Source organism: Nelumbo nucifera, chromosome 1, assembly GCF_055504915.1.
Source record: "Nelumbo nucifera cultivar China Antique chromosome 1, China Antique-T2T, whole genome shotgun sequence".
Classification (NCBI taxonomy): Eukaryota; Viridiplantae; Streptophyta; class Magnoliopsida; order Proteales; family Nelumbonaceae; genus Nelumbo; species Nelumbo nucifera.
The window spans coordinates 76,181,115-76,192,607 of NC_142649.1; the positions used below are offsets into that span (position 1 = coordinate 76,181,115).

At 39.2% G+C, this 11,493-nt stretch overlaps 1 protein-coding gene across 1 annotated transcript; it reads right to left on the reverse strand.

Annotated features, from left to right (window-relative positions):
• Window positions 1–4,213: 4,213 nt before the first annotated feature.
• On the reverse strand, window positions 4,214–10,131 carry LOC104605770 (G-type lectin S-receptor-like serine/threonine-protein kinase At4g27290). The gene is made up of 7 exons (XM_088886311.1): window positions 8,695–10,131; window positions 6,143–6,325; window positions 5,842–6,038; window positions 5,513–5,723; window positions 5,169–5,406; window positions 4,928–5,075; window positions 4,214–4,821 (listed from the first exon to the last, which is right to left on the reverse strand). Exons 1-7 carry the CDS (start codon window positions 10,016–10,018, stop codon window positions 4,513–4,515), a joined length of 2,610 nt encoding a protein of 869 aa, XP_088742437.1. The 5' UTR covers window positions 10,019–10,131; the 3' UTR covers window positions 4,214–4,512.
• Window positions 10,132–11,493: the final 1,362 nt, after the last annotated feature.

The following is an 11,493-nucleotide window of genomic DNA, read 5'->3' on the forward strand; positions in this document are numbered from 1 at the left end:
CATTCATGATTTGCTTCTGGTTTTCTCCCCTTGGATAAGGTATGATTTAAACTCTAGTAATCTTACAAAACTTTGGACCAATTTCCCTCTGATGGACCAATTTCCCTCTTTGTATGCTTTGTCAAATTTGAAAAATGAACCTATTTCTTCTTTCTTAGTTCTTTCTGATTCTACTTCCAACTTTTGGTGGAATCTAGGGTTGAGAAGAACAATTAGGGATACAGACATGGGTTGCATTTCATCTTTGCTAGCCATCTTTAAAAATGTTTTCTTGGACTTGAGTAAGGATGACTCCAGAATTTGGACCCCCTCCTCCTCTGGGTCCTTTTCTTGTACGTCATTTTTTGAGACTTTACTCCAACCTCCTGCTCCGTTTGGGTTGTCCTTTCCCTATTAAAGAGATTTGTAACAAATCCATTCCTCCTCAGGTTGGTAGTTTTTGTTGGGAAACTTTCTTGGAAAGAATAAACACAAATGACTTGCTTCATAGAAAGAGACCCAATTATTGTTTACTTCATAATAGGTGTGTTCTTTGCAAAGTTGATGGAGAAACGGGTTACCACCTTATGGTTACTTGTTTGGTTACTAAAACTATTTGGGAGAGGATTTTTTCCCTTTTTGGATGTACTTGGAATCCCCCTGTAAGTGTGCAAAGTTTGTTTTCTCCTTCGTTCTCAAGATGGCCTAAGAAAAGAGGGAACGTCATGTGGAGAAGCATTAGGCGGTAGTGTGTTGGTCCATATGGGAAGAGAGAAACTCATGACTTTTTTCAAACAAGGAAAGAACCATGGAGAACTTAATTGAATTGATACACTTAAGGGTAGCTCACTGGCTGAAATCTATAGAGCTATTCTTAGATTTTTCCATGGCTGACATATTGAGAAAGTGGAAAGAAATAGCTACCTCGGCCCAATGTAAGAGAACCTCTAGACCTTCTTGGTCCCCCCCCCCCCCTTCAGGATTCATAAAATTGAATTTTGATGGTATTAGCTTAAGGAATCCTATGCCTTCTGAGATTGGGGGAGTGTTCAGGAATGAGGGTGGGATTATTAATGTTATTTTCTCAGGCCCAATTGGAGAGGGCGACTCTCTTAGGGCTGAGGTTCTAGCAGTTCTAGAAGGAATCCAAAGAGCAAGAGAATTAAAAATTTGATGCTTGGTCATTGAAGGAGATGCAGAGGTGGTGATTAGGTGGCTGAAGGAAGACAACAATGGATTGTGGAGCTACAAAAATGAAAAGAAAAAATTAAAATTGCTGAGTAGGAATATTGAGGTGAAGTACAATTGGGTGAAGAGACGCACTAACTCAACGGATGATGGGTTAGTCAAGCAAGGGGTGCTTAAGGAATCTATATTTTGGGCAATTTAGCTTTCTTCTTTGTTCCTTGTTGTGGAGGAGTTAAGATAGCTTACCTCCCCTTTCTTGTACTTAAAGTTTCACAAATTCTATTATTTAATAAAGCATCTTGTTATTGATAAAAAAAATGGATAGGCTTATTTTATATAGTAACTGTAAGCAATTGTCATTGTTCATGTAGAATCAAGTTATTGCTACAAATAAGTGGATAGAGTGCCTGCACCAATCGAGGATCAATGCATTGTTAAGGAATTTCAATCAAATATTTTTTTATTTTGTAAATAGACACCACAACCAGACAACTTATGTCTTAGCTTATACAGCCTGTAAAGCTAGAGTAATATCTAATTACAACTCTAGCTAGCAAGAACTCTCATGTAATGTTTAGCTATTAATGAATGTGTTGAAGCTGCCTTTTTTTTAAAAAAAAAAAAGGTTATTAGAAGGGGCTACATCATGAGAGAAATGACTCGAACAATAATAAGATGCGCTATAGCCAATTGTCCAGGCAGCCATTCTTGGCAACAGATTGGGAGGTTTCATCTTTGGTGAACCTGTATAAGACCAAAGCCTCATGCCCATGCTGCATCTCATGTTTCTCATCATGCTCATGACTTGAGGGACTTTCGAAGCCAATAGTCTATTTGGGAGGGCTTGTGCAGTGATTGAGCTGCGTTGGTAGAGTTGCTTCCAAGAAGCTACTTATTGTAATTAACTTCTTCAGAAAGTCAATTTTATGGCTCTTTCAAGCCATTTTTCAACTTTCCCGATTTTCATCAATTGAAGTTTATTGGCTTTCTAGGTTTCTTAGCTCATGCAAGCCTAGACGCCTCTATATGAAAACCCTCTCAAATGGGCACCAAGTATTATAGACTTACTAATTCTCCTCATTTGTGGAACGACCATAGCATTCATACATTTAATTATAAAAATTTTTATATAATGACATCAGTTCTTTGATTGAATTTCAGTTCAATGGTTTTGATGTCATATGCTGTCCTCAACCTTTGATCATGTTTTGGATTCAAATTGGACCATTTCAAATTCAACCCATCCTTATGATATGATATGGGGAGGTTAACAAAATAGCCTTTTCACTAAGAAAAATGATACCATTCGTAGAAGGCCGGTTAGCTAGGTTTGGTCTACCCCCTTCCTCTCAGCCCCACAAGCTAAGGCTTGGTTTTCATTGCCTCCATTTTGGAGTCGTACTCCACATGGAAAGGGATGATTGAAATTAAGTTGGCCAAAATATTGCCAGGATTATAACAGTGTTGTTAGAACCAGACTAGATTGATCAGATGGTTGAACTGGTGATCAGTAAGCTTTCAGGGTCTCATGGGTTAATAAAGCATGACCAAGTGAACTTGGTTTTGTCTCTGGTCTGACTCTAACAAAGTTGGATTAGCATCCTTCTTTGCAGCATCCACCCTCTTAACCTACATCATATGGAGGGAGCAAACGATGGACAAATTACCCAATAAGGGAGAATTGAGGTGAGAATATATGATCCCAACATCATCCAACCAAGAGGATTTTGTTACTTGATTGGAAACTAAAAGAACTTACATGCCTTCAACAATAAATGGAAAAGCTAGTTTTAAGACTATTTAGTGAAATGACAATCATAAGATATTTGAGAACAAAACCCCAAGCATGCTTCAAAAGTGTAAATCAATGTTTTAAAACTTGGAGGCATGACACGAGGTGTTCCACTACCTAGAGGCACGAGGCGTAGTTCAGAAAGCAAGAGGCTTAAGCCTCCCAAATGTAAGCCTCCTTAAGAGGAGGGGGTTAGGAGGAGGAAGGGGAAGAGGATGAAGAGGAAAGGGGATCTCATTTTTTCTTTATTTTTAATAAAAAAACTTTTATATTTAAGAAGAATAAAGATGCATAACATTAGTTGAAAGGGGGTCCATTGACACTCCTAGGTGGGACCTCTTGGCTGCCAATAAAAAATCTAACAGATTCTACTGGTTTGAGCCCGTTGAGGGTGAGGTGCTTTGTGCCTATTTCGAAGGGATTTTGGGATGTGGCTTCTAGTGTTCAAAGATGGATCTCACATAGCACCCACAAACACTATGTTTGGTAAAAATCCGGGAAGCCAATATTGGCAATCTAAACTCAAAAGATACAACTATAATACATGAAACTACTCCAAATAGCTTATCTAGAACATGGGTATTCAACCACTATGGCAAAATTAATGCCAATGTTTTAAAAACTGACTCAAACCAGAATTGCTTTGGCCACTAGCCGGGTCAATGGTTTGAGCATCCGGTTCGAACAGATGGCCCATTCCAATTTAAAAAATAAAAAATGGCCAAAATTGTTGTTTGGGTCAAAGAGGTCAACAATTCAACCACTTGGGTCAGTGGGTTGTTGACCAAGTCAACGGTTTTTGGCCAAGACAAAGTTAAGGGTGAAATGGAAATGGTTGCCTACATGGATTCCGGGCTAAATGGTCCAACTATCTGGGTCAATAACGGTTTGAAAACCATAATTTATACAACTCACGTCAAATTTATACGCCATCCATCCCAAATGGGGCCTTCCTGATTGTTATAACCCAATAATGTGGTCATTGACTGAAAGTCATTTTGTTTAATTGATGTTTTAAAAACCAACTCAGAACCACTATTGGTATTGGGTCAGCGGTAGAACAGATGGCCTCTTCCAATTTAAAAATAAAAAATGGCCGAAACAGTTGTCAGGGTTGAACAGGTCAATGATTCAACTGCCTGTGGGTCATCAATCAAATCAACAGTTTTTTGCCAAGATACGGGTTAAGGGTGAAATGGAACCGATTGCCTAGACAGTTTCTAGGCCGAATAGTCCTACCATCCAGGTCAACGATGGTTGGAAAACCATGTGAATAAGAGCATCTGGGGTTGACATGTTGTACTGGGTGAATAAGAGCATCTCCTTGACATGAAGCCTAGAAAGATAACGATGCTATGCTATTGAACCCCTGTGAGGATCAAAGTTAAGACACCATTGAAAGTGAAATGCCCAACAAAAGAAAATATACAACCGGAGATACCATCCTATTTTCATCTCCACTAATAATAGAAAATTAGAAAATGGCATGAAGAACAACAGCAATTTACATGTTTTTGAAGTACACATACAGAAACCATGTTTTTTCATCTCCACTACCGAGCTTCCAACAGTGTAACCGTCACTTGGTTCACACTATATGGCTCCTGTTTACCTGAAGATGAATCCGTTTCATTGAAATTTCTTCCCAAACAGAAACCAGGCTCTTTTGGCTGTGGCAGTGTTGCAGTTTCACTACTGAGCATTAAAACTACAGAAGACATTATCGGCCTATCTTCTGCATGCTCTTGCACACACAGAAGTCCAACTTTTATACATCTGAAAACTTCATTTGCGTTATATGAATGACCTATTGATGAATCTACCAACTCCAAGGCCTTTCCCTCTCTCCACAGTCTCCATGCCTTAAAAAAGAATATGACTTTCGGTTTATCTAAAGAACATGACCAACAAGTAGACGCGAAATTTAAGATGAAGAAGAACGATTAGCTTCTCTCTCTTGGCACTTACATGTCCCAGCAGGTTGTGTTGGCTATGAGTGTAAAATCCTGTGTTCTTGTTGCCACTTATTATCTCCAACACTAGAACCCCGAAGCTAAATACATCAGATTTTACTGAGAACAGTCCGTCCATTGCGTATTCAGGAGACATATAACCGCTGCATGCCAGCATCAAAGAAGAAAAACCTAAGGTGCTGACCTAGATATCATATCAAGCTCCATACGTATTTATGTCTGTATTCATTACTTACTATGTCCCGACTATTCTTCTTGTGTTTGCTTCAGTTTGATCTTCTCCGAAAATCCTAGCCATTCCGAAGTCAGAAATTTTGGGGTTCATCTCCCCATCTAGTAGAACGTTGCTTGCTTTGAGATCCCTATGAACAATTCTAAATCTCGAATCTTGGTGGAGATAAAGAAGTCCCCGAGCAATTCCTCCGATAATGTCGAATCGCTTTTGCCAATCCAATATAGTGCTTTTTGTCTTGTCTGCAATGAAATTTTCAATATGAAAGTCATATAAAGCAAAATTCAAAGTATGAGTAAAATGAACTAGCTCAGCCTAATAAACCAACTGTTGGGGGGGTGCACTTACCAAAAATGATGGAGTTCAAACTCTTGTTTCGCATATATTCGTAGATCAACATCTTTTCTTCTCTACTGATGCAACAACCCAGAAGCCTGACAAGATTCCTGTGTTGAAGCTTTGCAATTAACCTAACTTCATTTTTGAATTCCTCTGCTCCTTGCTCTGAATTCTTTCCAAGTCTCTTTACTGCTATTTCTTGTCCATCGACCAAGTCACCCTGACAGTTGTGGTTTTCATCTCCATTAATTAATTATCTTTAGTTCTGTGTATTGTTATTTATACACTATTTATTCTACTAACATTAGCAAGAAGCAAACTAATGTTTGTGAACTAACCTTATAAACGCAACCAAAACCACCTTTCCCAAGCATCTTTGTATTCGAGAAATTGTCGGTAGCATTTGCTATTGTATCAAAATCAAATAGAAGCAACTCTGTGTCATCGTTAAAATTTTCATCTAGGTGATCTCTTGCACTTGGTATAACCATATCAAATAGCATTTGCAAATCCTTGCTTTTCTCCCTATTAATGCCTGTTGTTAGGTAGGATAACAAGAGAAATGTTAGATGACAATGAAGTTGAGAAAGTTCATCTTCATGCTTATTTGTTTCTAAAGAGAATAGAATTTCTTGGTACCTCTGTCTTCGGTCTTCCTTCTCAGTACAGGGTGCACTGTATTCCTCTTCCATAGTGATGTAATTTTCTTGCTTTTCCATAGGAGATAGAGACTCAGTGCCAATACAGAAGTACCTAAGAAAGCTACAAGGCTAACTATCACTACTACTCGTTTATTCTTGTCAGACATTTTGCCCTCCCCTCCTGAAGGTCATCAAATAATAATTAGTGACACTCAAGAGTCCTTGAACTGTAATGCTAACAAGTATATTTGTAACTTTAAGCAATCTACTTAGTTTCTCTGCATTTCAAAATATCAAATATGTAGAGAGCAAATGCATACAAAATAATACAACAATTTGCACTCTGCATATTTATATTTGCACCCCTTCCAAGCTGAGTTTGGGAAGAGTACATATACATACAATATAATACAAAATACAAGGTTTTACACTCTACAAATTTGTATTTGTATTTGTACTCCTTTCAAACCGAAGGCTAGCAACAGATGAAGAGAGGTTATGGTAATCCACCAAATCATAAATTTAGTTTGAATAGTGGCAGTACCCCTAAGTCTAAAGTCTAATGCGGCCTCTTAATTAACTCACTAAAAGAAATTGGGATAGTCCCATCAAAATGGGGGCTTCGTGAGTTAAAATGATAAGTGAGACGATTTCATGTGGCATGAAGCATGTTTCTAATAATGGTTCGACTATGACTCTCACTTTTACCAATTGAAAATTTGTCTTCAAGCCCATTTTTACTCTTTCATTTAGTACCGTTTGGACCAAAATTTAAAAAGTACATTGATCCTTTGTTGGGGTTATGGACCAAAATTTAAAATAATGAGGTTATGGACCATTTGGCTTCTGACATCCCAATCCCCAATAAGAAGAAAAAGAAGAACAAGAAAGAAAGATTTAGGATATATGGTGGAGATTTAACTGATGTTTGTAATTAGACGATCCATTATTTAATTGTTGCTAGTAGATTTGATTTTCTTTTTTCTTTTTTTGAGGTGCAAACACAATTTCAATCAGTACATCAGAAGCAACATTGTGACAACCCGGATATCCTTACACTGTATACCATAGACAAAAATGGTAATTGATAAAAAAGAAAAGGGATTTATCATTTATTCCTATTGGGTTGGGTGGGTAATTTAACAAGGCCTCTTCTACTTAGGATTATACTGGGTGCAAAGACAAGTTCATTTTGGCAACAGTAGTTTATCTAAGCCCGACCAGACCCAACTTGAGATTTGGAATTGGATTCATATTAATGTGTATAATTAACTGACCTTCTGATACAACACTAGAATATACCCTGAGTTATATGTAATATACCTAATACCCAGGATTTTATGTATATATGTGTGTACGCATCTTTACTTGTATTTCTAAATATGGACGAGAAGCCAAGAGCCCTGTCAAAGTCATTTTGCGGAGGCCGATTTGAGCTTGGGCTGGCCAATAGTTTTTTACCTCAGGCTCAGGTTGGCCGTTGGCCCCAAGCCTACGTAATTCAAAGATGCTAGCATGACCCAAATAGATAACCACAGCTTTTTAAGCCCATGACCAGAAACTACAGAAGTCTCTATTAACTTTTAACGCGTATGATGAAGAAAACCAACAAATACTTGGTGGACTTGGATAAGCCATATATGTTTAATCGGCCTGGACTGAGTCGACTGACTACTAGCTGGATCCTGGATTGACCATTTCATCCTCTTTTAAAACTTTGTTTTCATAATCAACCAACTTAATCAGCTTAAGTACCATAAAATTCTACAGCTCATCGCCTTCTTATCTGAGAAGTTTGACCAAATATATATATAACAATATCGGCATTCGGCAAATTGAAGGTGGGATGTGGGAACCCTCTCCCAATATGAAATTACCAACCTCATCAGTCATCCCTCGCCTGCATCCTGTTGACCTAGCTTCCAGTACTCTTTAAAAGTGAGAATAGAAACTCCCACTCATTCGAACGTCCACCAAGTCAAGAAATTCGGCAAGTTAAATACACATCCAAATCGAAGTTAGAGAGATAATGCACTCCCGGACCCAGAGCCAATACGTTGCTCCGGCGTGGTTGGTGATGTCAACGCTAAGCTAGCGCGTTCTAACCATTTACGTAGTTGAAAATCAGGAACTGGTAATAATTTTCTGAACTGAACTACTGACTCTCCAAAATAATGTCATTGGTTGCGTCATAGATTATTGGTTGTTAACCAGTTGCCATTGGGTTGGTAAATCAGCACTTCTGCGGTTCATCAGCTTCGAACTACTTCTGTATTCTTTGCTGCCTCCTTTCATTCTCAATATTAAATTTTGACGGTTAAATTAAGAAAGATGGATTTTCAGTTCTATAGCACCACCTCACATGACATTGAACCTAGAGTAAGATTTAGGTGGAGGAATCAGAATAACGTTAGGCCGCGGCCAGAAACGGGCCGGAGATCTAAGGCGAGAGAGTAAGGAATGGGGACGAAGACACACTGGCACAGTAGTACTATAGTAGACACTAGGTAATAAAAGCGAGATAAGTATAAAGCATTTTTAATTTCTTACCCATTTCTGAAGATGCCATCCTCACGTAAAGATCTTGCTCACCGTTTTCTTCGTTAAACTCTCTAATGTCGGTCAAGTCTCCAAACCAGAGGATGCAGCCACACCCACCTTCGCTTACGTATCGTCTGGCATAAGCCACACAAGAACAGCTGTTCAAACAATGTACCTCGCACTCCTTGAGGTTCATGGTTTCGTTCACCCAAGATTGCAACAAGTCGGGAAGTTTTACCCCACTAATCTTCGCAAACCCCTCTCCCTTTCTGCAATCCAGTGGTGTTCTCCTTACACACCCAGCGGACCAATTCAGTAGATTCCAGTCTCCTGGTAATTTGGGGGTGAACCCCTTCAAACAGTCGCAGATGGGCCAATAGTTAAGCTTACAAAGGCCGTTAGCACCACACTGGTCATATCGATCACATGGCTCCTGCGGAACCTCATACAAAAGATCCCACGCCAGTCTCTGTTTATTCCATACAAGGCGTTGGAGAGAGCCTGATGGGTTCAGAGTAAACCTCATGACAGTGGAGTCGTCGTTTCGTTCATACATATAATATACTTCATCGGTGTCGGAGATGAAAATGGGTCTGAACACTGCATTGGTGTTGACGGGAACACCGCTAAATCGAACTCCATTCCATGGCCCGCTTCGGTATTTCTCGATTGATCCCTCCCAGATAACTAGTTGAGGTAACACGGAAATATCGATGCTGTAAGAGAAGTCCCCGAGTGCGGGGTCATCTGCCTTCTTCCACGAAGTCATATAGCGACTCAAATTTGTCTTAAAATTCAAACCCAGTTTCATTCCTGGTAAAAGCGTGTCTGATGGGAAATCGAAGCTCTGCCACACATACATTTCTGAGTTACCATTGCTCTCGTCTCTGAGAACAAAGTTTCCGGAATCTAGAAGCTGTGCAACTGGGCTCTTGGCTGCTGCTGCTGCTGTCGTCGATGATGATGAAATAGAAGACCAAAAAACGCTTGAAGTTTTGTTGAGTAGGACGAGATTTCCGTCTTCGGTGATCTTTAAAACTCCTGTTGCATCCAGAATTGGGTTGTTTCTGTTTGCGACCCACACGATTGTCTCTGGGATATTCCTGTACCAGATGCCCAAGTAGCGATTCTTGGAATTGCCGGGACTGAAGAAACCTAATTCGAAGCTTTCATCAGATGAAACCAAGGTTTGGCGTTCGCCGTCACTGATAGATTGTGCTGGAGTCAAGGTGCCAGTGGCAAAGGAGTTGTGTGAGAAGAATGAGATCATCAAAAGACAGCACAAGATGGGAAACCAGAGGGTCTCCTCCATTGTCCCATTTATTTTTCTCATTTCTTGTGTTTGTCGATGTATTTATAATGACGAAAAATTCATACATTTCAAATTAATTTCCTTAATTATCTTAATAGGCTGTTTCTGGTTTTTCCATTAATAAAAAAGTCAAAAGCTTGAAACATGATTGATGCATGCTGTAAGTCTAAAGATAAACATAGGTTTTTCTGGGTGAATATGGTGGGTACGTAGTTGTGCTCCCTCGTCCATCCGGAATCTTCATGTCTTATTAGAATATCAAGACCCAATTAGTTGAATCTAATAAGGCTTACCGAAAGTAGAATTTGCATGCATTACTTTAAAACTTATTTAACGTTAGCATTATTATATATCATTCATATCACCAAACACTGATTAAGCAGCAACAAGCGGTTGTTAAGCTTTATATTGAAATTGATTTTCACCCAATTAGATCTGGACGATGGGGTCCATCATCCATGGACGAGCGAGGACTGAGGAATACGTCGTTAATAAATAAAAATTAAAAAAAAAATCAAGGAGCGGTTATCTAGGTCTGTATAGGTCCAGAATGAGGTATATACATATGAACGCATGTAATCTAACATAAACAATATGTAGAGAAGCCCACGGTCAAAATGCTGACCCATGTTGGATTATTGTGTTGTCGCGTTGTGCATACAAAGTCAATTTGCTAAAGAGAAATCAGAGACGTCGGATGGGTACATCTAGTACAATGCAACGCGTCATTGTTGGCGGAAGATTCTATTGGACGACAGTGTGACGCACTAATGACTTATCCTTGCCAACAGTCTCTCAGTATCATCCAAGGCTGCATATGAATATGATATTCCTCTCCCAACCAGCATAATCCAACTAAGCCAGAGCCTCTCCAAGCACCAAAGTTTCTTTTGCGCGCGTCTATCAAGGATAAAACACTGTGGAGGCCAAAGCTTTGTGATATATATATCACAGAACCATATAAGTATAAATTATAGTGTCCCCATCTCTCTAATTGTAATTATGCCATGACATGGACATGGTAATCTTGATCCTACGCCATTGCTCTTCTTCCTAACAATGGGCCATTTCATAGCAGCAATATGTCATTTAGTCTAAGCCACACATCGGCTGCGTTATCAAATCCTCCAATGTTTTCAAAACCGACCGATCAAGCTGTCGGATCGGAAAAACTGAGGATCGGATTCATCTGACCAGTTCTGTTTTATTCCGCCAAAAACTGTTGGTTTGATCAGTGAACTGTTAATTCGGGTGGTCAAACTATTGAACCATTCGATATGGGAACGGCTTTTGGTCATTTTTTTGTTTTTTTAAATTTTTAAAAGTTTTATCTTTTGTCAGAATGGGCATCCATTCGCACCGGATGATCGGACCATTCAATCTAGGAACCCAGAATAGTTCCCTGTCTGGTCCGGTTTTAAAATCCTTGAGGCCCCGTTCGCTTTTCGGTAAATATTTACCCTGGTAAATGCAACTACTTGGGTATGTTTTTCCTA